Source organism: Pezoporus occidentalis, unplaced genomic scaffold, assembly GCF_034315485.1.
Source record: "Pezoporus occidentalis ecotype Australia unplaced genomic scaffold, CSIRO_AGI_Poc_V1 ctg35, whole genome shotgun sequence".
In the NCBI taxonomy this organism is placed as follows: Eukaryota; Metazoa; Chordata; class Aves; order Psittaciformes; family Psittacidae; genus Pezoporus; species Pezoporus occidentalis.
Genome location: NW_026915483.1, coordinates 8,097,999 through 8,123,770, shown reverse-complemented (window position 1 = coordinate 8,123,770; position 25,772 = coordinate 8,097,999). Strand labels below are relative to the sequence as shown.

The 25,772-nt window shown below is 44.2% G+C and overlaps 1 protein-coding gene across 2 annotated transcripts in view; it reads right to left on the bottom strand.

The window, feature by feature from the left end:
- The window catches only part of ITPR1 (inositol 1,4,5-trisphosphate receptor type 1), a 171,001-nt gene that overhangs the window by 56,824 nt on the left and 88,405 nt on the right, over positions 1 to 25,772 (bottom strand). For both annotated transcript variants that reach the window (XM_062630383.1, XM_062630384.1), the window contains 6 exons: positions 25,224 to 25,335; positions 21,735 to 21,761; positions 11,704 to 11,739; positions 10,086 to 10,136; positions 6,483 to 6,615; positions 5,019 to 5,209 (listed from right to left, as the gene is read on the bottom strand). In XM_062630383.1, coding sequence (XP_062486367.1) covers positions 5,019 to 5,209; positions 6,483 to 6,615; positions 10,086 to 10,136; positions 11,704 to 11,739; positions 21,735 to 21,761; positions 25,224 to 25,335 — 550 coding nt within the window. The remainder of the gene's footprint in view (positions 1 to 5,018; positions 5,210 to 6,482; positions 6,616 to 10,085; positions 10,137 to 11,703; positions 11,740 to 21,734; positions 21,762 to 25,223; positions 25,336 to 25,772) is intronic.

Genomic DNA, 25,772 nt, shown 5'->3' with positions numbered 1-25,772 from the left:
TGTGGGTAATTTGTCACGCAATCTAACTTTTGAGAAGATCCCTAATTAAGCGAGCAGACCGAAGTCTCCATAGAGAGCCAGTTATGTAAGGGACTGTACTTGCCATCAACTTCCACCGACCAAGGAAACCCAAAACTCCACAGAGGTGAAGCAGAGTAACGGTGCATGTAATTTTGATTTGGCAGATGAGACACGAGCATTACAGGACAAGTCCTCAGCAATTTCCTCCTCTGTCATTCATCTGCCAGGGTTGATGTAACACAGGAAAACTTGCCGTGTTGCAGGGTGTGCAGAGAACGGACCAAGCTTCCGTCTCTTCTGAGGAGCTGTAGCTCCACATGCAGCATGCCTATCAGCAACAGCATCTGCCATGCAAGCTCTGGAGAGGAGCACCCAAGCCAGCACCCTGGGCGCCTTGTGTGGCCGGCAGCACCCCGGATGCAGGGATGCTCACCCCTCACTGTTTTGGAGGCGAGCATGGGGCTAGCAGGGCATCCTCCCCCGGCTGCTCCATGCAGACCAACTGACTCCAGCTCTCCCGTAGATGCATGCTGAGGGTTATATAAATTAATGAAGGGGTTTATGTAATTTTCAGCTCAGTGAGCTGCAGCATTTGTCAAGTTAATTCGTTGTCCGGTTTTGACCCCGCAGTTCCATCTCCGCTTCTGTCTCCTTACAAATGAGGGCAGGCTTCCCACCAAAGACCAGGGCTCCTGCTGAGCAGGAGCAACGAGCTCCCTGGACGCTTTCACCACCATTTCTATTACCAAAGAACCTGACAGCATTTCTAAGTGAATTCCAAAACCTAAAAATAATGCAGAAAAGTTTCCATCCAGAGAGCTTTAACTGGGCAAAGACCACTGTCGTCCTCCCAGAACAGTTAATTTATCACATCCACATTCACCCCTATAGCAGAACACACAGCAGCGTGGGATTCAATGTGCCATGCGCTACCAGTTTAGCCTCTTTCCTAAGGTAAACCGGGAGTATTTTTTCTTGCCCTGCTTCTCCCCCACATTAATTTTCTTAACAATGCAATAAAAATCACTCCTGCCAATTATAATAAAAAACATTTCTCGATTTGCTTTTCTGCTAGAGTTGGCAACCACCTACTTTGCCTAGCCTTAATATTGGCCCCGCATGTACCTAATGAAACAATAACACCCATTCCAGTTATCCCTTCCCAACATCACCGGGATCTGTTCTCCCACTGAAGCTCATGGGAGTTACCCGGGAACTCCCATTATTAACCATATTACAATCATCATGTGCAAGCTCCTGTGTGTCAGTACAAACCTTTTGCTTAACTTCAGGCCGAATCCGTTTCCCGTGTGAAAACCTGGAGTTAAGAAAATGCCACGCAGGGGTGACACACTTCTGGCTTTGCTGCCAAAAAGCCTTTTTACATAACCTGTCCCTATCCCACCAGTTTCCTATTGTCAAAGGCCTGTAGATAGAAGCAATTTATGTTCAGTCAAAATTATTCAGACACAGAGCACAGAATGAGCTTGTTCAGAATACTGTAAATTAAGAGCTGCTAACAAAAAAGTTGTTAAAGGAAGATAAACTGTGTTAGGCCTCAGAGACAAAGCTGGCTCAGCTGGCCACGCTGACTTTCACGATGACAAATGTATCCGATGCAAAATGAACAGTTATTAGTCCAGAGACTCAAGATGATTCTTCCACTGGCAGTTACTGGAAAGTGCTGTAGAACTTGAGAAAATCCACTCTGCAGGTTGCAGAGGTTGTGACGCCCTACCTACCTGATCTGCAAAATCTACCAAAGGAACACAGATTAGAGAAAGATCAGGATAAAAGACTGCAGACAGTACTGGGTTCATTTTTGCAAGTGCATCTAATTCCCATAAGCAGATAAATTTTGCAGCGTCTTTTCTAAAAATGAACTTTACAAAGTAGGAGACCATCACATTGCTGCACTCAATAAATCTTTACTGTGCTGTAGTGAAAGACAGCTTTACAAAAACCATGGGATGTGAAGCTGTGCATACTAGTGAGCACCCCACACAGCTCTCTTGTACCAGCAGTGCCCCTGAACAGCTGGGCTGCACTGAACCTTCTGCATTTTCTGGGTGAGCAAATAAGCTACTTTTCCTATGTGAGGAGAAAAAGAGCTTTGTCATGTGAGTTTACTGTCTCAGGGCACCAGTTTAACTTGGACATCATTCAGCAATTACTCTGGGTGATACAGACCTGAACTCGTGATTTAACTGAAGAGCAAGCCTCCGCCTTCGCTTTGATTCACCAGCACGAAGCCAGATGTTCTCCCAGAAGTTAAGCTTTGTGGTTGGTATTTTTTTCCATTAGAGTTTTGCTTACTTGGCTTTCATGACTGAGATACTACTGAAAGATCGGAGCGCTGAGTATGTGCTGCTCTTCACCGACACTGGACTAAGTCCCCAGCGGCCCTGCCTGTGCTAAAACCAGTGCAAGTAATGCAAGGCAGCAGCAAACTCACCTCCCAGCACCAGATTAAGCAATACAGAGGCAAGTCATGGAACATCTTTGTGCACTGATAAATCTTCTTTTTTCTACCAGACCACTGGATTGCTATAGCACAGAATATCCACATTACAGCTGCTCCATAGGATGCTTCCAATGAAATCTCATCTGTTCTTTGCATGCGTAAGAGCTCCAGGGTGTGTCTAAGACCTCAGAGCTTATAGCATTAGCTGTAGGCATCACAAGTCATTTGGTTCCTAAAACACTTTGTACTTACAAGCAGCCTACAGCAGAGCCCCCTCCCAGCCCTTTGCTGCTGCATTAGAGCATGTACACACACGTGCACCAACTGCTGCCTGCCCAGAACATCTTCTAAAGGTAAAGACAACTGCCAAGCACTTATTCCCAAGCGGGAAAGGACAGAATATAGTTACTCTGGCTTGCAGAAGTAATGTCTATAAAGGCAAGAGTGCAACAGAAACTGGCAGGACTGTAAGGCACAGATGTGACAGTGTTACACCATTTGCTATAAGCATTCTATGCCAACAGCTCATTCCCAACCACATAGTTACTGTACAGACTCACAGATCCCAGTTAGACAGCAAATGCAAATTAAGAATCTCCCTTTTTGGTTAAAAAGTTGTCTTGGGAGATGGAGTGCAGATTTTCCTATTTGTTTTCACCAGATGAGCTCAGGAATCTGGTTTCAACACCGATTCACACACAGTGGGAAGTTACTTTACTCAGTCCATCAGTTCTAGGGCCCAGCACAAGCAAAGGATCTCTCCACATGAGACTGGTGCAGGATTTGTTTTTCCTTCCAGCATGGGGTTACCTGAGGCTCCCTGAAAGCCGGGAAGATGAAAGCCCAGCTTCCTTTACATTGGAGAAGAGCAGGAAATTCAAAGGAGTGACTCTCCCTAAGTAACGTTAATCCTGTCACTGCAGTTTAAGGTGACACAGGATTTTAAATGTTCAGTTCCCACTTTTGTCTGTTGCAAAGAAGCTTCACTCCAGAGCATAAACACAAGGGGGAAAAAAGGGTATAGAGACAGTGTGAGGGAGCCCCAAAACATCCCCTCTCCTCTCAAGGAAGTTTGCATGAACACGAGAGGTGCTGCTGTAGAGATCTAGCACACGTTTTAACTGTAATGATCACTTATAACTAGTCAGGATGCAGCCCCACATTCACTCAATCACATCTCACCATGTACTGCTGCCCAGAGGATTCAGCTGCTCCCCTGCACATCTCTGGTCAGTTTTGAGCCAAGCCAGACCTGTTCTATGGCACTGAATCTGTTTTCACTGTCAGGCTGGTTTTCTGCCAGATCAGCCCTTTAATTCAACTCATCCCACAGCTGCATAAGCTGTGCAAAGAGGGGACAAGCAGAAACAACCAGAACAGGACAGTCCATTTTGGCAATGGCCCACAATAAGATGAGATTAAGCACAATGTGGAGCGCTACCCTCAGTCTGGTCAAGTATTTCTCCCTGAAGTTGCCATGAAGGTCTAGTTAAGAATAACATCATAAGCACAGTGGCTCTTTGCTGCTGCTGCAATACCAGAGATGGACTGTGCCTTTCCATAGCTCGGTTTTCAGAGCAGAAATAAAGGCTTGTGGAGTGGTTATATCATACTGGGGGCAGTGGGCCACAAGTGTAAGTATTTTTAGTTCTATTTGCCCGATCTCTTCTGAAAATGTTAGTGTCTTATATAAAAGTGCCTAAATAAATGTTCCTAATTGGGATGCCGCATAAATGACATCAAATTATAAGCCTACATCTGTATGTGTATCAAACATTTGGATGCATCACTTCTCCAAGTGAAAGGAACAATCTGCAAAATTGACCTTCTGAAATAAACCACCAGTGGTTTGGTTCAGACATGTGAAACACATGGCACTGGGGTAGGAAGGGGTAACACTCTGGAACAGCTCTGCATAAAGCCCATCAGCTAATACTGAAACAGACTGCAAATATAACACATGCAAAGTCAAAAGAATAAGACATGATATGTTCAATAATCTTTCTAAGCATGTTTTGCTTAGTGAGCTTTTACTTTGTTTGGAAGAACACTGTACAAGCCAGTTGCTGTATACTCATTACATACCAGGCACAATTTTCATTTAGGGAAATCCTTATTTAAAACACAGAAATGAAGGACAGGAAGAAATAGTGGTGTTCTGGAGTTCACCATACACCCTTGTGTTGAATTCCAGCCTGAAAAGTAACTGCCAGTTGTAAAAGTCTCTGAGCATGTTGCAATTGCTTAAACATACTCATAAAAGTCGTCACAAACGAATCCAATAAAGCTGTTGTCTTGCAGATTCCTCTACACTGTCCTGGGAAATACCTCAATTATCTGATGCCCATGCAAACATTTAATAAGTTAACTTCTGCACGGTAGACACTAATGTTTCCCTTAATTACAGGTCGAAGATCATTTAGTCATTTCCCCTCCCATCTCCTCAACCTCCTCAAGTTTCCTGGATTTCATAAAAGTCATTTCCCTTCCCAACAGGTTTTAGTTACAAGCCTGAAGTTTTCAATTTCCCTACCTGTATTGTAGTGTTCCCACCTTCCAGAAGGGCAATGGCTAGCAGGATGCTTTCATGGAAGACTCTGTCACTGGTGGCATTCATGATGAGATCTATGACCAGGTTGGATGCACCTTCTTTATCCAGATGACACTGGACATCTGCCAGACTCATCTCACCTCGGCTCACTGAACTTGATCCGGAGCTTCCTCCTATAAGGGCGATCATGAGGAACAGGTTGAGATTCAAACCTAGCCACCCTATGAAGGTGGTATCCCTCTTCTGGTTTAAATTATTAACCTATCCTGAAGGATGCACACATTTATTAACAGTGATGAACTCAGCTCCTTGCATTTCTGCAAGGAAGACTTTGTAACTTAAAGCACATCTGCAAGATGGGCACTTAACACTGCTTTAATACATGCGAGCCTGGGGGGGGGGTGGGGGGGTAGTGTTCTAAAGGAGGACAAGTTGGGCTGGCAATGAGAAATGTCTGCTCTCACTGCTCTTCTCCTTAGCAGCACAAGACAAGAGAGAGGGTTGGTGTATTAGAAGAAGGTTCTGGAAACAGCATGGTTCCATGGATACCAAGAGAGATAGAGGCTCTGCAGGACCAGTGAAGGGATGAAGAAAAGGCAAGACAAATTCCAGATGATAGCAAAGCTAATGCTCTATGAAGTGGAAGACTACGGCATAGGCAGCACAACACAGGGACAAACAGAATATATACCAACTTCAGAAAAATAGGGGGAAATAGGTGGGGGTTTGTTTATTTGTTTTCCTTTCTTTCTAATCAGGCCTGCTTTCACCAGGACTACCCACTGTATTCTGAAGAGGCAAAACATGCTTGACGTTAGTTTTTTAGCAATGGTCTCAGATTAAACAAACTGCACTTTTTAAGTGACTTCAACCCAAATTTTTTATTCATCCATTGCTACAATCCCTCTGTAATCAATGAAAAACCATTTCAGACGTTTCAGGTGTGGTTGAGAACCTGCCATCCATATGAGCACAGTTCCCAAATGTTATTGCAAATATTAAATTGACCAGGGTTTCTAAGTGCATTCACTCAAAGCAAGGTCATAACATTCAAGGCAACCCAAGACAGTCTATGGAAAGCATAAAAAGCTCTGCCTACTCAATTTTAAAGCACTTTCTCAAATGCAGTCAGAAGGAAGAGCATTGCTCTCCTCTGCATGAGGGAAAGGCAGACTGACACGACTAGAGACAGAAGCGCGATGCTCCAACTCAGCCTAAAGTGGAATCCCTCACATAGAGTTGGAGTTCTTAAAGCCAGGAGAGACATGCAAGCAGGACTTCTTCCCATCCATGTGGATAGTCCCTTCTTTTTTGGGATTCCATAGAACAGAACAGGGGGGACCCCCTACTTCACCTGTCTGATACCGACTTGTGAGGCAGACACAGACACACAGCATCTGGCATGGCAGATGACACGAACGCCTGCTGAGCAGGAGCACGTCCTACCTCCTGCCCCGGCTTTGCTGGCGCCTCCGGCAGACAAGGGGCCGTTGCCGAAGGTGGTGAGGCTCTCGCGCCGTCCCGCTGGTCTCACGTTGCCATAGTAACGGTTGACCAAAACTTGCCTGAGTGCCTCACCCTTGATTCAAAGAGGATAATGAAATCAGGATGCGAGCTTAATGAATAAACACACTACTAACATTCAGTAGCAAGGGGACTGCTGGTAATTAGCCTACTTGTAGTGAGGGAGGGGGAACCAAAACCCTGGAGAGATTAGGCAGAATCCACTAAGCATCTCCTGATGTGTTCAGGCAGGCTGGGACCCTGAGTGGGGTCTCATGGGGCTCAAATAAGATTATGGGTTCCCAGCACCAGAAACAGCTACAGTTCTGGTTTTGTGCATAGCTTTCTAAACGGATTTTATTCCCAAAGAGTTTTCTAAATTAAGATCTACTGTCTCAGCCTTAAATGTAAAAAAGTTGCAGCACCAACATGAAGAGAAGGACTACAGAGAACATTAGAAATGGTTTTGTGAGAGAGCAAGCCCATCTTCTCAAACCTATCCTATTTTGCCATTTCACCAAAGTTACAGGGACACACTCTTCTCCCCTCCATCAGCAACTGATGCAATCTAATGCTGTCAGCTGCTGAGCGGAAACCCGAGTGATCCCCACTGCATCCCAGCTCTTTGTTCCCTGTGTCCCTGCTGGCAGCCTCCTGGTCACGCCAGCAGTCAGCATCCGAGCACATGAGCCGGCGGACACTGCAGGGCACCAGTCCTTGGATAACCCCGACATCCTGTCCCCGCGCCCCTGGGAGCACCCAGCACGTCCCTGCAGAGCATGTGCCACTGTCGTGAGCAGAGGCTAGAAGAGATCAAAACAGCTCTCAGGTTGAATGTTAACTTGTGCACCCTGCTCTGCTCTCATGTAAGGTATACAGGAATTCCCAGTACTTCCAAGCCATACACAAGCCAGCTGTACTACCAGCAACAGGATGCACACATTGGATTAGCACATTTTCACACAGTCTTTGGGCAAAAAAGAAAACTAGTGATTATTTCAACCGGGAGCTGCTGCTCTGCTAATGGCAGCGTGCTGTGCTTACAGCAGTACCACCCTGAGACTGTGTGTGAGAGAGGGGGAAGAAAGGAGTTTCTCAGGGATTAAAAATGGCATAATAAACCCCAAAATCAATCTGGCCAAGAGTAATTTCATACTAAAAATGTCAGGATGAACCAATATATATCTTGATCTCCAGTCATAAAATAAGTACTTGACACTGATTTTCAGTTGTATTTCAAATATAATCAGTTGTCTGACTATATATTCAAAACGTCATTAACACTGAGGTTTCATATATTAGCTGTGATACAAGTGAAGCCTTTTTAAACTTTCACAAGAGGCTTTTAAAACACAAATAAGTAAATGGAACAATGTAAATAAGCATTCATTGGTTTGTACCAAACTCCAGCGCTGCCACAGCCATGCTGTTTTTGATACGAAGCTGGCGCTCACAAAAGGCGGCTTAAAAAAATCCTTATACCCCAAAGCACTGGCAAGACAAATGGTGTGGAAATTAACAGTTCTTCACCAAATTTCAGACATCACTTCCACATGGAGAAGCCCAACAGCTGCCTGCAGCTGGTCGGGAACCACTGCCCTCCTCACAATGCTGGTGGCTAATGACACGGCTCCCACCATCTGCTTCTTGCCATTAACATTTAGCACATTAAAAGTTGTCCTATAGATTATTAGTGTGAAAGCTGCAGCACAGAAGCAGCATTTTATGGATCAGATGGGGACGAGGGAACCGGCAGGGAGACAAGATATAAAATAGACATGAAGAGAGCTTTCCAACCAACTGCTTCCAAAAGTCTTCCCCAAAAAAAGAAAAAAAGGCAAGCTACTTTGGAAGCAACACTAGAAGATGAGCACTTTTCCAAAGGACATACGCTTCCTATCACCACTTGGGACAAATAGTGAACATGTAGGAGAGGCAAGAGACTTGATTCAAAAGCTCAAGCAAATTCTCATCCTAAAGGAGCCACCTTGACTGACAGCAACATGAGAGTGTTTAGCACATGATGCAGAGCTTTAGCCACCTCTCTGCTCTCAGTCTGGCAGGTAAGGAAGGCTACATGACAGAACAAGGCCAAGACAGACAAAACCCCCCTTAACTACATCTTCCTTTGACATGTACACTGATTAGAAAGGCAATTTGATACCTGTAAGTCTTATGCCACAAATCAAGTTACAATGGAGTTCCCAGATGATCTTTCTCTTCTGTTAAGCTAACTGGTAGTGGTCATATCAACAGGCATTTAAAAAGTGGTTTTTACTACTCACTACAAAGATAATACACATCCAATCACACGAACTGCTGTTCAGTCAACCCCTCCTCTTCCTGAATTCAGAAGGGTAACTAAAGGTCCTAGAATTTTCTCAAGACTTTCCTTCTGGCTCACTATGGAGCAGAAGGCAACTTGTATTCCACAGTCCAAATATTGCTGGGGTAAGTGCAGAGATCTCACTGGGAGCTGCTGCTCTGAGGACAGACCTGCAGAACCTTCATTGTCTATAGGAATAGTGTATCCAAATCCAGGAACCAGAAAACACAAGTGGGAACACATATCAAACATTTACTGTTTCAAGTCAGAAAGCGTGCTGACCCATGGTTTTGGAGGCTTGGCAATCCATGTTCATGAGCACTTTGCATTCTAATTGGGAAGAAAAACTGTTTCCTACAAGATTATTCAAACCCGCTGTGTCAGCTAACAAGGATATGAGTACGTGATCAAAGTAGAGGGGAGAAAACATAAGTGGTATTTAAGAAATGTTGTAATTAATTCAGCTGCAACGCTTGGCTCCGGAACAGTTCTTTAACCATCATGTTACTGTTGTACACCAGTTTGATGCATACAGTATGCAAACAAATATCAGATGTTTGGCAGCAATAAGAAAAATCAAATATGCTACCTAAAAAACCCCCAACCCCAACAGCATTCAGTTTCATCTGCATTCCCCATCAAGGTAAACTATCAGTAAGTAGCATACAAACATTACTGTACATGTGTCAGTAAAGCAGATGCAATACACAGTGTAAATGAGATAAAAAAAAAAACCTGTTCTGATGTTTAAAATAGAGCATCTTTAATAATATTTAAGAATGAAGCAGTTATAAGTTGTTGCTGTTGTGTTCTAAGCTGCAAGAACAGAAGAAATAAAGCACTGTATTAAGGATGCTGATTTTGCAGCTTGACTGTTTGCGAAGGTAGAGAAGCGGCCAAAGCCAGCAAACTCTACAAGCACCAATTAAAATCATTGATAATTGTGTGATCACCAACACAGGGGAGTGCTTCGACAGTGTAGACAGGCTAGACCAGGATCTCAGCTTTAATTCAGAGCACCCAAGCACTTGCCCCTTCCGTTTAACACAAGAGAAGGTGCTCCAGCAGCCTGTTTTGTAAGCATGGCTGATCACTTCAGATTTTCCAAGAGACCAACAGCAAGCAGTTAACCACAGGAGTTTCTTACATGACTTAAACTTCAGTGCTTAAAAGGAAAAGGTAGAGGATTAGTTCTGAATGTGTTTGACTGCTGTACGTACCCTTCTATGATCCTCCAGTTGCCTCTGTGGTAGACTTTGATCAAGCTCCTGCTGTGCATGCAGAAATTTCATTTTAAAGCAAAACAACACTAGAGAGACACCAACATCTTTGCGCTCATAGAAAATATTAAGGCAAGTCACAGCTGAAATCAAGGGGGAAGTGAGGGAGATTGACTGACAAGCTGCCAAAACAGAACATCTGCCCTCAGCTCTGGCAGCACTCAACCAGCCTGCTCTGCCACCCTCCAGCAGACCACCACGGCATGCACACATGCCAATCCTCATGGATTTAAAGTAAACACAAAGTCTAGTTTTGCAGTTATCAGTAATGCACAAGTTTAAGAACTCAAACCATGCATTCCCATGCATACATATACACAGATACACACACACAAACACCCATCGCACGACAGGCACACTTCTGGAGGAAGTGTAGGTACTTCAACGTATCTGACCGTGGTCAGGGAAGCTACTTTGAGACTGTGGAGGACTCTGCAGGATTTTCATTCCAGTGCCATGGGTTTCAATGGGGTTGCGCTGAACAAAGGCCCTCAGCACATGGATGTTCCAAATCAAAGAGCTCTTACTTCAGCCATTAATTTTCAGGAGTGAAACTTCTGCTCTGTAAACCTGAAGCACGCTGAGGTTTTGTTGCTTTAAAGCATTCTGGAAAATGTGTAGGAGCAGCTGTTCTGCACAGGGACACATCTTAAACTAGGAGCCACCTCCCAAGCATCTCAAAGTCATTCGATGACCACTCAGTTTCAGTTTACATTTAAACACTGTTCCACAAAAGTTACAAATACAAAGGGTCTGAACCACCACAAACATTTTTTCATGATGACTTCACAACATACGGATAATCTTCATATGGATATAGCTCAGAGAATCAGCACTATCCCAGATCTAGACTTCCATGTTGGTTCACTTAGATTTGCACTCACAGAGTACCCATGTTGTACAATGTACCAATGCCACCTTTGGATGTCCCATTAACTTCAAAGAATTTGAGACTTCATAAATTCTTATGTCTTAATTTTGGCAAATAATCCATCTTATTCAATTGGTGCTGGGGTGTCTCATAAAGGAGATGTGCCTACAGATCCAATTCACTATAGCACTAATAACCTTGAAGATGTGAACTGACCATTAGCTGTTTCACCGTGGCACTTTATATGGGACACCCAGCTGCTCTGGGATTATAAAGCTTCCACTGATAACTTCTGACACCTCCCTTTCCTTAGCAAAGTTTTTACATATGCAAGACAAAGGGAAAACCAAATTCTGCATTATGAGCCAGAGAAACCAAGTCCTCCTTTTGCTAATGCAGGGGGAGGCAAGAGGGCACTTTTCACAGTGCCTCCCTTAAAAGCATAAGGGAAATGGCTGAAAGCAACAAAGATTTAGGACTGGTTTACATGTGGACTTTTTTATTTCAGCCTATCACGCTAATGCTGCATTGGATTAAACCACTTCAACAAATGTACTTATTGTCACTATCTACCACCACGCAGGAACACACATTTCACAGGGGTTTTTGAATCGACAAGAGACTCCACCAGGACTACTTCAAGACACCAATATTTGCCTGTTGTACAAATATAGGTGGGTGACACACCTCTACAGGGCTTTCCGTTTCTGGAGGTTGCGGCAGCTAGTTGAAAGTAAAATGGAAAAATTAGTCATTCTTCAAGAATCTTTCATCCCAACAGAAATCTAGTGGTCAACGCTTAGGGGAAAGCAGCTAGCACACCACTTGACTTCATCTGAATCATCACAAATGCATTATATAGCCATAATTACTGTTTATACCCTCCCACCCACCCACCATGCTCCTAAATAGGGCTACCTTCTGAAAGTTTAGCAGGTATCCTTTGAACATTGCCAGCTACTTTGCATGAACACAGAGGCACAAGCAAAAAGCTTTAGCTGCAGGTGCACATAGGCCTGCAATGCAGAAATTGCAGGCTTTTGGGTAGCCTGCTTGGAGCGGGCACTTGGGATCTGTGACTTGTATCCCCCATCCCCAGTGGGAGGAGGAGGAAGCAAGGGCTGCATGTCACAGAGCCAGCAGCCTTGCAATGTTAGTTTAAAAAATGCTTTCTTTGGATTCTCATCTATAAACATACTTTTCTTGAGATAAAAGAAACGTGGTACAGCACCAAACATGAGCAACGAAAGAAGAGGCTTCATGGTGACAGCTTTTCAAATTTAAAATGCTGATCATCGCACTGAAACAGATGAGGACAAGCAACTTTTATCTAGTAGAGCTTAGACATACAACAGAGACCTAAAACATTCAAATGAAACTGCCTACTTAATCATGGGTAAATTGATTTAACTTCTCAGGAAGAGACACTAAGAAATAAGATGACGAAGATGCGGCGATATCAGTTTAAGTCAGGCACTCATTGTCCGTGTCTGCCTGGAGGGCACATGAACTAGACAGACAAATCAAGTGCAAGCGGGGGGAGTGACCTAGGCTGCAGCCTAGGAAACTCACAGTACAGGGAAAGGAAGGGCACCAGGTCCAGAAGTCTAAATATGGAGAGACTGTTTCTCAGGAAGGAGCCAGAGCAATGAACGCTTCCCCTCTGGTGCTCTGTGGGCAGGGGCTCCTTGGCCAGGAAGAACCGTTCTCTCTTCTCCTAATGGACTTTCCCCCTGGCTAATTCACACGGCCTCTGGTACACTGCTTCCTTGCATTGTCACCACTCTTGGAAACTTCACAAGCACACAAACTCTCTTGGTCAGATTTAAGCCAGAGGACGAAAAGTTAACAGGAAGAACCTCATTTATGCAGAGGAACACACAGTTCTGCACAGCCCGCTGTATACAACCTTGCTGCTTGGAGGCTGGACACTGGAAATGCCATATCCAATCATTAGGGAGTCTGGGCACATTGCTCTGATTGCAGACACTGTCTGCACAACTTGCTTCAGAGCACAGCAAAAAATTCTTCTTCTCTTAAGTAATCAACAGCAGCAAGGAAATTGTGCATATTCCTGTGTAGGGAAAATTTGGCACCTTCCTGCCACGGAAGGGGATGCTGAAGCTGGCAGGTCAAGTGGACGACTGCCACAAGATAATGTACTGGGCTTTGGATTCCAAATGAAAGCTTCCTTATTCAAGGCTTATACCATGACCCCATCTTAATCAAACATACATGTACACTTTGGGACTGAAAACCAGCACAGATGAAGAATCAGCATGGAATTAGTTTGATCTTTCCAACCTAATTGGAGAAGGAAAAAGTACATATTGTAGCTAGCAAATTCTTGTGCCCTCCCAGTATAGCAGAGACAGCATGTTAGAACCAGCCTTACCAACTCATCTGCAAGCAAGAGCCACTGCCCTTGGCAATGCTTGGATGGATCATTCCAAATAAGCATGGCCTTCAGCAATCTTTTAGTAAGAATATAAACTTCAACTACTGCAATTGTTATTGAGTAAAAATGGGTTAAAAGAGCAAAGAATTACTGAGCTGTAGTTCCTGTGCTATACTTTGCACTATCCTGCATGCTGCAACAGCAAAGTATCAGCTTATGCTTTGCAAGAAGAATTGAAAAGGGTGGGAGAGTGGACTGCAGTACTAATTTTCCCAGATTTCTTGTGCCTCAGCTCTCTGCCTAGAAAATAAATGATGGGGTGGGGAGCATGCAGGTTTGTGGAATACCAAAAGCTGACCACTGTGTGTGATGGACACAGTGGGCAGCTTTTAAACTAGAACGTAGTGGGTGGCTGGAACAAGAGACCAGTACATCATCTTTACATTTTGCTAGCAGAAGCAGAAGTTTCTCTCAATTTGTGCAAAACCCCCTCTTCCTTTGAAGTTTCCATTCCCACAAGGCTGGCAAATACACCACTCATCACTAGCCACAACAAGAGAAATACCATTTCTTTGACCTGTTGGTGACCATAATGCTTCTGGCATCCATTTCCCCAACACAGACTATGTTTGTTTCCCAGAATGGTCTTTCCTGCCTCAACACTGGATGTATCCACTCAAAAACCACCAAAGCAAGTGACAGCTCAAGTGCAAACTCATTACATCTCAATTTATGAGATATGGAAGATGTTTCAGTCCTTTTTATTTATGGTTTTGAGGAAGATATGAAAGTTTTTCCATTCGCTTTCAATCTTAACAATCAAGATGAAAGTTGTCTAATCCTGTCTTCCACAGAAAATGCAAACAACTGGAAAAGTGAGAATGCTCTGAGGAAATGCAGATTTTCATTCACGTTTAAAGCCCCAGGACTGCTTTTCTCAAGATTTTAAACTTGACAGGTAAGCATCCAAAACACACTTGAAATTCATTGAAAAGGCAGGTAGAGATTCCCGTTCACACAGACAGGGTCTGATCCAGACAGTGTCTTCAGCAACACAGGATGGAAAATATCTCCTATTGTAAAGCTACAAATGGGTGAGAAATAATCTCATCTGGAAAAAAACCCACATTTGTGTGAGCACAGGCATGAACACTTTCAAAAACCTGCTCCTTTTCTCTTCAGCCTCAAAAAACTATGGAATTTTGACAAAACAATGGACAAAACAGCCCAATTACAAACACAAACCTCCTCTGCCTTTAGGCCATTTCCTAGATTAAAGGACTGAGAAGTGACAGACCTCAGACTGCTTAACTTCTACAGGCTGATGCCATTTTCCAAACTACTACATGTCTCCTTGAGGTCTTTTACCAAACATCCCTCTAAGTCTGACAGGAAGGTGACTAACTGGTGCAAGGCAATAGTAAACTGATACCTGTCCTGGGAGGTCTTCAAGATCCACACTGAGCATTCTAAGGAAGCTTAGTCAAACTAAATTGATTTGGCTCAGCAGAGAAAAAATGGCAAGAAACAAGATGCCCTGTGCTGTGCATGAAGTCGGGTTAAATTACCAAGTGGTTTCTTCTGGTCCTGAAATCTGTGCATTCAGGAACCAACCCAAGTCCATGCATATGGCATCTAATTATTGGGGTGCTGGGGGGAGATATTTGGCATAGAGGAGGAAGTAAAAGGGGGAAAAAAAATGCAACTAGTCAGTCAGCCAAATATCACAGGCAGCTTTTGACAGCTAGGTTGTATATCCAGGTGTAAAACCTGGAGTCCAGATCTGATACATGTTATTCTGAAACCATTGCTCTCTGCTTTGGCTCTTGCTCACCTTCCCCACATTAGCTGGAGTTGCAGTGGGACTGGCTGTTTAGACAGAGCCCTTGGAAGTCCTCTTGCACTCTTTCCTCCCTTTTCTGAATTTCTCCTCCTTTCTCTTTAGAATACATTCAGTATAATTCTTACTTGAAAGGCTCACATCAAAAACACTACCTAGTCTAATTCATGACAACAGACTAGAGCACGTTACGCTGCTGTCCTTCAAAACTCTTCAGTAATACCAAGAAGCTCCATGTAGGTTACCTGCTTGCCAAGTCTCTTTTGTAAGGCCAACACTGTTACCTTGCAGAACTCATAAAGAGCTGGGTAGCAAATTTCTAGCCTCTGCAGATACGTAGATGTTTGTCAAGCAGGCAGTTGACTTGCTATGGATGCGTTTCAGGGCAGAGGGGAATAATTTGGAACCAAGACAACTGAGCTGCTTTGGCAAATATCCCACATTATAATTTACCACTGTAACAGACCTGCATCAAAGTTGCCCAGTGGTGTACTATGCAGGATGTCACACCTGCACAAATTAAGAGGCAGCAGGAGACATGGAACAGCACCCTGTCCTGGCATGGGTCCTCTTCCTGCCCTCACAGAAGACCTGTGGGATTTACAGGGGCAGAGGCACGTGATGGAGCAGCAACCACACTTACACCCTATGGCCTCATCCCTGCGGCACACACCCAACACCAGGGACGTGGCTAAATGTTCCCCTCCTTATCTCAGTGAATTTGCAGAGACTTTGTGCGCTGCCAGACAATGAGGTGGGAAATTTGGCGTAAGAGCTGTCAGTGCCTGCACTGAAAGGTCACAGAGATCTGCCTACAGGAATGCCTTCTCTCATTTTCCAGAGCTTTCAGTTGAGAAAGCATGTTTTACTTGGGCTGGGACTTTCCTGGAGTCAGAGACCTGATTCTCTGATATGCCACTGACCTTAAATCAGAGTGCAATCACTTCTCCTTAAATCCTCAGTCTTGCAGGTCAGTTACAATAACTGAATATAGTAAGAACTCTCTTTACTGCACATTTTACATTAGCAGTTTTAATTATCTGGTAAGACAGTATAACTATTTCTTTGTTACAAATAACCCTAAGAAATGTTCCAGGCTCCTTTTCCAAAGAGCTCACCAATTCCAGTTCGTGCAATAAAAACAGTCCAAAGATTGCAGGATTTCTGAGGGGAAAAAAAATATAAGGCAGCCCACAAAAATTTATGAGCGCCTGCATTTCCTCTGCTTGAGACATAACAAGTGAAGCACTGTCTAAGTGCAAAATACACAAGAGAAATGACTGTGGATTAAAGCTGCCTCTACAAGGAGTATCATGCGTAAGCGCATCTCTCCAGCTTTTAAGAGGTTAATGGATTTTCCAACTCCAATCAGAAGACGCATAAATAGCATACACCTTGCATCTTACTCTGCCATTGGACTTTTAGCTTATCACTGATAAAGAGCACTGAGAAGGTTAATTCAAGTCAACCCCTTTGGACTGGGATTTTCAGTTCCCTTTTCACCTACTTGAAACCTCAAGACCGAAGTGAAGAGCTGAAAAAAAGCACCCCAAAACTACACTGAGTGCGTCTGCAGGTGTATGTTGCTGGATATCTTTTATCAGCTGCATGAAGAACTGTCATTACTGAATAAAAATAGAAATAAAAACAACAACAGAAAAACTGTGGGGTTTTACTTAACTTCAAATCCTAAAAAGGAATAAATAATTACAAGGGAAGCTCCTGGTACTTATGGCACTTTGGTTGTTTCAGTGTTTGCTGGCCCCTTCCCCAGCCCTGTGGGGAACCACAGCAGAGCACCCCTTCTTCACCCTGAGATATAAGACACGGATCCCACGGTCCAGGAGCAGTGGTCGGGGAAGCAGCAGCAGCCCCACGGGCACGGCAGCTACTGGTGCAGGGCTGGCAGCGGCGGCGAGGCCGGCGGTGACTGTAAACATCCCCACCGCATTTATTGGCACTTACCGCTGAAGGTCACACATCAGCAGCGGGCCTGAATTCCAGGAAAAAAAGCTGCTGTTATGTAAGTGCTGCCTGGCTGTTGGCAGGTGCCCAGCGGAGCCGCTCACTGCAATGTGGCTGGGAGGGGAAAAAGGGAAAGAAAGAAGTAGGACATCTCCCAGCCACATTCCGCATCCTGAGCATGCCACCTGCAGGTCAGCGCTAACACTTCTCGCCTTTGCAGTCCATGAAGTATTAATGTGTTTCTCCAGGATGTATGCGGTTTAGTGCCCAAGACTCGCACTGCAGGTGGAAACTGGGCCACGGTGTCCCCAAACGCCTATCTGGACTGAGGAGAGCGGATGGGAATGGCGTGTCGCAAATAGAAATGCCTCAACAGGGAGGGAGCTGTGCTGCCTGAGCTGTCCTGGACCACAGGGAACCCACGGTGGAGCTCACCATCTCAACTGGAGTTGTGAGATGCCATCAAATCTGCATTTCTATCACACCTGGACTTTTCAGTAGGCTGAGGATCCAATTAAAAGTAAATTAAGCTGTTGTGTCTAACGACAGCCAGGGTTTAGTTATCACTGTTGTGTGAAGATTCACCCTTGGTGGCACTTAAGAAGAATTTATCTTGGTCCTGAACACCTTCTCGAGAGACCAGCATAGGCAACAGCTCCATCAAGACAAGGATTACAGCAGTTCCAGCCCAGTAAGGAGTCCATCAAGAGAGACTCAGCCCAAGGGCTTTCACAGACAACATGCCTGTGCACTGCCTTGGGGGTCTATTTTATTACTTGACACACCTGCACAGAGGCAATGTTAAGACCACTCTATTTAGCAATTAAGCTTGAGTGAGACCCGTGCAGCTACCAACACCTTCCTGATGCTCCAGGAGGGCCCAAGGAGCCAGAGAAACAGAAGCCCTGACACACACCTAAATACGAGCACAGAGACCCCAAGATCAGGATAAAACCAACACAACCATGTTGCAAATAAGGTGCAAGTAAGGTATGAAACAGTTTACAGTTTCAGCTGGTTTTGGTTTTCTATCAAAACAAATCATGCTTTACATTCATCTTTCACAATACCTGTTCTGCTCCTTAACAGCATTCTTACACAACCCCTACCCCAAACGTCTGTGCACTTTTACAAGCTTACAGGAACCTGGGTGTTTTGGAAATACTGCAGGATGACTCTCACAATGTATCCTAATTTCTGTCCCCAAGAGAAAAACCTTTTACACAAATCCTGCCCCAACACTGGATGCTGCCATTCAAAAACTTTGTAAAAGAGCTTAAAGATGCTACTGTTGTATTTCTGCTAGACCAGTGCGTGGTCCTCAGACTACAGTAAATAGATGTTGAAAGCAAACGTCAGACTATGGAGTCTGGTTCTCCCCAGAAAATTCCAGTTCCTTCCCTGTCCAACAGAACGGGAATTCCAGATACACCCTTCAATAGAAAGCACATGAATTAGGCCAACAGCATCAAACTGTCCTAGCCCTCCCCTTCTTTTCCACAACACTTCTCCAGAACTGCAATACTCCAGCAACCCCAGTGGCTCAGCCAGGCACGTACAGGGGTGCTGCTGCCCTTGGGTGCAGGTCACAGCGGTCACCATCTTTCCTGTTCCATGGGGGATTTCCTGCTGTGAGGTGAATTCCAGCATTATTCACCCACCTACAAAGGCACTCCCTTTCTTCCTTCACAAATACATTAAGGGGGCTGTAACACAAATGTTCCATTAAAACTTTCAGTAACAAACCCATGGACCTCCTGGCATTTTTAGTATCTATTATTATTTGGACCTCCACTCACTGAAATTAGCCTGCAGTGAGCAACTAAGATATATAAATGAGTCTATGCATACAATTACATAAATACTAGGAGATCGTGCCATAAGACAGCTACTTTAGTAGAGTTTTATCCTGAAGGAATAAAAATCATATCAGCCGATCAGAAAAATCAAGTTTAATAGAAAATAAGTTATTAATTTTACTAATAACGGAGATTTCCGTTTTCTTTGCCCTTTATAGTTTCCAGGGTTGATGGGGGGAAAAAAAAAGGAAACCCCAGGATTCCCTTTTGAGACTTGTCAGTGGTTTAAGCCCTGTCTGAATCCCTTTCTATAAGCAGCCAGTTCTCATTGCTGATGGTTACAAACACCTGCTCCCTTCGTGCAGCTGCTCCACTGAGGAGGAATAAAGTTCCTCCTTTGCAGCCTCGAGCCCAAATCTTTAATTGCTCTGCACGCTCCGGCTGATTTACTGCAAGCAAAGACAGCACATTACAGCCAGAGACTGAAGGGGAAAGTTTCATATTATGACTTAATTTGCAATTAAACAATTCAAGTTTCTGTCTGAAGTTTCTCCAAGATAAAATCATATATATATATATATATATATATATACACGATTTTTTAGCTATTCTGGGAAGCTATAGCACCATACAGTCTAAGTGGTCTATGCCTGATGGAAACGTTCATGAGCTACAGATAAGACTTTTCAAAACCAGAGCATGCTGCTGGTGTAAACTCCCCAGGTAAGAGATGAAAATATCTTTGTTATATTAAAAGAGAAAGAGAAAATAATGACACCAGAGATTAAAACACACCAGAATCTCTGTAGCTATGCAATGCTAGAAGTTTGGGGCAAAGCCTGGAGATGCATCTGAGGTGTCTCATACCGGCACGGTCAGAGGTGACGACAGTGCAGTACATGGACCTGTGCCATATGAAACACTGTCCTTCAGACCTACGTCAGACTTTTACTCTCTGCACGCATCCTACCTGTCAGCTAGCTCCCACGCACATTAACTGGAAGGGCATGCTTAAGAGAACATTTCCTTTCCACAGAAGGGTGCAAACCCCAGCAGCCCCTCGATGAGGATTTTCTCCTAAAGCGCTTTTTGTTGAGGCTGAAACTGGAGACTTGTGATTTTTTTTTAGGGAAGGTAACTTATACCCTGGCAGGGCAGGCACATGCTGGGGTGAAGGTGATGCCACTCACCTGTGGCACAGCAGGAACCCAAGTGTCCCAACCAGAAGCTAGGCTAAAGACAAAGCCAAAAAGCCACAACTCTGGTTTGTTCTTGCAGGGAATTCTTCTCCTTCCCTCCTCTAAAAGCCCTTCTCAACACAGAAGACCCTTCAACCCAGCCCTGGGGATATGCCCACTTTTTGGTCTACCTTTGTGACAAACAGTTCAGGTTCAAATCCATTTCAACAGCCAACGTCCCCAAATATTGCTGTGTTTTCAGAAGGAAACTTACTCAGTAAATTTAGCTGATCAACATCAAAATTAACAAGTTCTATAGAAAGCAATTTATGGTGTATTTCATTATCTACTCTACTGAATAAAGAGCAGTAACATTTTAAGTATTTTAAGTGGTTGAAATTTGTTCCAAAGAAAAGGTTGGCTTGGGAGAGAACACAGGAAACAAAGCACAGAGAGGAAAATATTTCTTTTTTCCTGGTATTTCAGTAAAATAAGGTGCCAGTCAATCACTTTCTCAGTATTATACATTTATGCAAATTCAGCGCCCACACCAGGGTTTTTTTGAGCTGGATGAGGAAGTTGCAGCAGCAGAGACAGCTCAGCTCCCTCCCTCTCCCCGTGCACCAGTGCCCAAAACAGACACACTGCTTTTAAAAGTCCTTAGAAAGCTTAATATCAGTTATACTGAAAGTTCTCACTCAAATATGGCTTTTCCACCCATAAAACAACTACATAGAGCATAAACACCACCAGCTGAAGGCACGTTTTTGATGGTAGGAAGCTTTTCACACAGAAGCAGCTTCAGAAGTCAGTAATTTTCATAGGGTTACACCACACTGCTTTCACAACACATTCAAATGTTTTACGTGGCTTTATACACCAAGCCTGACTAAGGAGGAACAGGAAGGACAATGAGATGCTTTGATGAACTGCATGACTGCCACCTTTCTCGCTAAGGCCAGCAATGCAGTTTCTGCACAAGGACCCAGCCCTCAGCAGTTCCCACAGCTGCACCGTGCCCAAGGACATAAGGAATGGCTCTCCCTGGTCAGCAAGTGGAGACACCTCATTCAGGGTCTTCTCCAGGTGGCTTCTGGTGGGCTCCTCCAACTTCGGCATGAACACCATTAAACCTCAGTGTTTAGTTTTCCAAATAAAAAGCCTGTTCACCAATGACCTGGTAATGCTGGCTCACTGTTAAATGCTGACGTTTTAATGGTGGTTGCAGTGGTTGATTCCCTAAAGGCACTCAGGTCTGGCCCTAACGCTTCATGGGATCTACTATGGCACCAGATGATTGCAGATTGCCAGGAATTATAACTGCATTTGGACTAACATTCCAAGTAATGACATGTGGAATTAGTTACGGTAACTATTCCCAGCACAGACACACAGCAGACTGAAAACTCAACTAATTTACTGACACAGGCGTACAAATCAGAAAGCTCAGTGCTGAAGAGACAACAGGACAGATCACAGAGCTACTCATAAAACAAACACCATAGAAACAACACTGTAGAAAAGAAATAAAATTAAACCTCAGCATTATCCAATTCAATGGTAATCTGCCAGAAAAGAAAGAAGGGGAAGAATTGAAAGCAAGCATTAGTAAGAGAAATTACAAATAAATTTCATGTTAGGATCTTATAAATCATTTAGCACTTTAACGCTGCACTTCAATGTTGTACTTAGCAGTTGGCGTGAATAACATTTGCAAGCACTGGGCTGTGGTGGGCTGGGGAACCAACACTACTGGAAGTGCTGTGCCAGAGAGCGTCGGAGGCAGGATGCACCCCGGCTTTGTTCCTGTGCCAAGTAACAAACCACACGGGCTGGCTGACTGAGAGCCAAGAACTTCACCCTTGGGCATGAGAGTCATCACTGGCGTGAGCTGTGAGCACCAGTAGGAAGGAGTGAGGAGGCTGGAGTTCCAGTTTGGGAACAGAGAAGGGGTTTTAAAATACGAGTCCTGCAGAACTGAGGCTAATCATCTGGTAGGCACCCAGAAAGACGTGTATGAATGACATGTTTCAGCAAAGTAAAAAACTTGGGTCTAGCCTACACTGTCAATGTAGTTAAGTTTTCTGCCTATTAAATATACCACAGTATGCTACCCATCACTGAGCGAACCTGAGCGCGTGCCAAGACGAGGAGTCTTTAGCAATATGTAAAACTTCGAGCCTTCCCACAGGCTTCTGTACATCTGTGTTCTCACCATGGATTTTGCATGCTGCAGAGGAACCCCAGCTGTTTAATGAAGGCCTTTGCTAATGGGAGAGGACAACACTGAGCGCTCATTACACTTCCCCCCTATAAAAGGGACAAGCGCATGGGCCAGGAGGGTGTGCCGTCTTTACTGTTTGTGCTGGAAGATGAGGCGTGAGAGGAGGAGCACTACCTTTATATAAATCAGATTGTTCCAGCGAGCACCACATGGTATTACAGCAAAGTCACACGCTATGCCAAAACTTCTGTGGCGCTCTGCTGCTGAACACTGCTTTGAAGTGACTGCTGTCAATTCTGTCAGCATCTGACCTACAAGCAATGCTGTTTGCGTGATCAATATGCTGGTCACAAGAGTAAGTTTCATCAACTTTATGCGCCTAGGGGCTCCTGTGTTTAGAATGGGTGCATAAGTGTTTTCCCCTTTTTGTTACACTCCAGGGTGATTTTAGAAACAAAAGGTATTGCCTTTTACGTGGTGACTAAATACAGTTATATGAGTCACAGGGGAGAATAAATACGATTGCACTTCTCGCAGGCAGACAGTAAAAGCTGTTCTACTACTACTAGCAGTCTATCTGCAAGCAATTCGGCTGCTTTTTCATATTTGGAAATCCATTTTACAGGCAAGCATATTCTTATCTTGCATTATGTAACTGATCTTCTGTTCCAGGAACTAATGCATTTTCTGCACTTCGAAGATTTTTAGAATCTTGTGGGGTTTTCCATGGCCTGAACAGTGCAAGTTCTGTTAACTGTATCTTTACTCAAGTTGGCCAAATAAAGCCTAAGGAACTCCTGTAAATGAATTTCCATTTAGAAGAATCTGAGTGGCATGTTGCATTCCAAAAAATCCCTCAACACTCTCATTTGGCCATTGTTGGTGTATAGGGTACATATGGTACATGTCATCCACCCTTTCTATTACTTATGGTGACCTTGCGGCTGTTTTTAACATCAGAATGTACACTGATGCACTAACAAAGAGTAAAACTAAATCTGTGATTACACTTAATCTTTTACATCTCCATGTTGGGCAACAGGAAGTACCAGCACACTACAGTCATTCAAGAGGATCACCTAGCCCAGCTCCCTTTTGCAGGAGCAGACTAACCTCTGCAGGCTATAACCAGTCCCCTTCTAGATCAGACTTGTACAGATGCCTCAGTATGGGACCTTGAGGAGAGGAGAGGACAGAAGGTCTCCACAGGACTTCATCTTGTGCTGTTACAAGCCAGCACGTGATACAGCCGCTGCAGCGGGAAAGGCCTATGTGCTGAAAGTTAAGCTGAAGCCTGCAGTTCCTACCCTTTCCTACCTACTCTCCTCCCCTTCCCATCCCATATACATATGCTTCTTCTCTGCAGTTATTAGGGCATTCCCTCAAGATCACTGCATTTGTCCAAAACCCACTGCCATTGCAAAATGAATGGAAGTCCCTGGGTAGAACGGCAGGTCTAGAGCAAGGCAGCAGCAGGAGCCAGGAGGTGGGCTGGACCTCTGACAGCCAAGAGGTAGTGGCAGCACGTGGGAAGAGCATTCCCTGGCAGGGCAGGGAGCACAGCACCGGCCATCCCTACCCTTGGGGCGTTTTCCTAGGAGTCTCCCATCACTGAGGGCCCTGCTGTGTGCTCAGCAAGGCGTGCTTGGGTAACAGCCCACACGCATGCACGTGCACACCCACATGTGCACAGCCTCCCCGATCCACTTGCTCTTCCTCCTTCGGGTCCCTGGAGCACCAGAGCCTGCCTCTTGCTGGACTGGCACAGAGCACTGTGCTCTGCTCCTGAGGCCTCTTCATTCCCAACTAGGCTAGCCAAAGCAGAGCTTGTGTGCGACACACCAGCTCACCCTAGTGATGCTGTGGGTTCCTCTGCCTTCTGAGCAGCTCCCTCCCATGTGGCTGCAGCTATAGCTACAGCTATAAACAATTACTGCTATTATGAAACTGTCTGACCTCTAAAGTTTTTGCCTTTTTGTGCTGTGAATCCAGCACTGTGCAACAACTTTAAACCTACCGCAAGCAAAAATGGGACACGAGAAACCATCTGCTCCCAGGCATGGACTCCCACTTGCAGTGAGCGTCTTTCCATGTCACTGCTTATCCCAGTCCCAACTGCCAATTGCTCATGAACATGTTCACTGAGAGGGTATATATCTCTGTATACCCACCATGTGGTATGGTAATAACCTAGGTTGCTTAGAAATGCATGAGATACCTTAGACTAGGATTTTGAGATTGACTGTAGGAATGTCTAGATACACAAACATATGGTCATATACAGAGCCTTCTGATGCAAACAGAGGATAGGTCTGTACCTACAGAAAAATGTTCTTCTCAACAAGATAAAGAAGTTGGATGTAGGAAAGGGAAAGAAAAAACCCCACAGACAGTTTCCAACTATAATTCACAACAAGATGATGACTTGGATGTATATAAATTAAACTACAAAATATCTTCTCGGTGAGAGGTTATGTGACCTGATCAAGAGTGAAATAGACCCACAAAGCAGATAAAGAGGTTATATCCTTCATAAAAAGGTAAAAACTAGGTATTTTTACAACACCAGCAATTGCAGGAATTAAGACTTAAACTTGCAAATCTAAAGTAGAAAAGCAGCAGAAACAATTTCAAATGTAACTTGAAAGGTAAGCTTATTAGTTGACTAAAAAGGCTTTGTTCCTGATCCAGTACAGAAGTGTTGACACATACAAAACACAGCTTGAAAGAGCAAGAAATTTATTTTCCTTTACTGAATAAAGATAGCATTTAACACAGAATGATGAACTGTAAATTACTTTACCTTTTCTCCATAGCCTCTATCTTTGGTCATCATTTCCCTGAGCGTCTGTAATACTTTAATACATAGTTTCTCCTCATTCTCCTCTAGCAGCTGTTTAGTATGCTTTATTAACCTGAAAAAAACCCACAATCAATCACAGCTTGTTTTAGTACTAATATTCTAAAAATGGGATAAGATATACATGGCTATCTTACTTAATTGGTTTAAGCTACAAACAAGTTTTATTATCATACCATTACACAACCATCTTGGGAACATTCTCTCAAGGGCAACCTGCTACCACAAACTTAGGTGAAGCTTGAAGGAAACTGCAGTCACCTGGGCAGGTAGACAGCCAGATAAAACCCGCTGACCACAAGCAGAAAGGAACCAGGGGAAGGGACAGTGGGAGCGAGGGCCTGGTCCACATCCTACTTTGTTAAAAACCATACTGAGAGTTCTGGATGGTGCAATCCATCCTACCCAGCATGTGTTCCTTACTCAAGTACCTAGTTTCTATAAACTCTGTATATAATCCACCCCTCCATGAGGTGACCAGAGAAGCTGGAT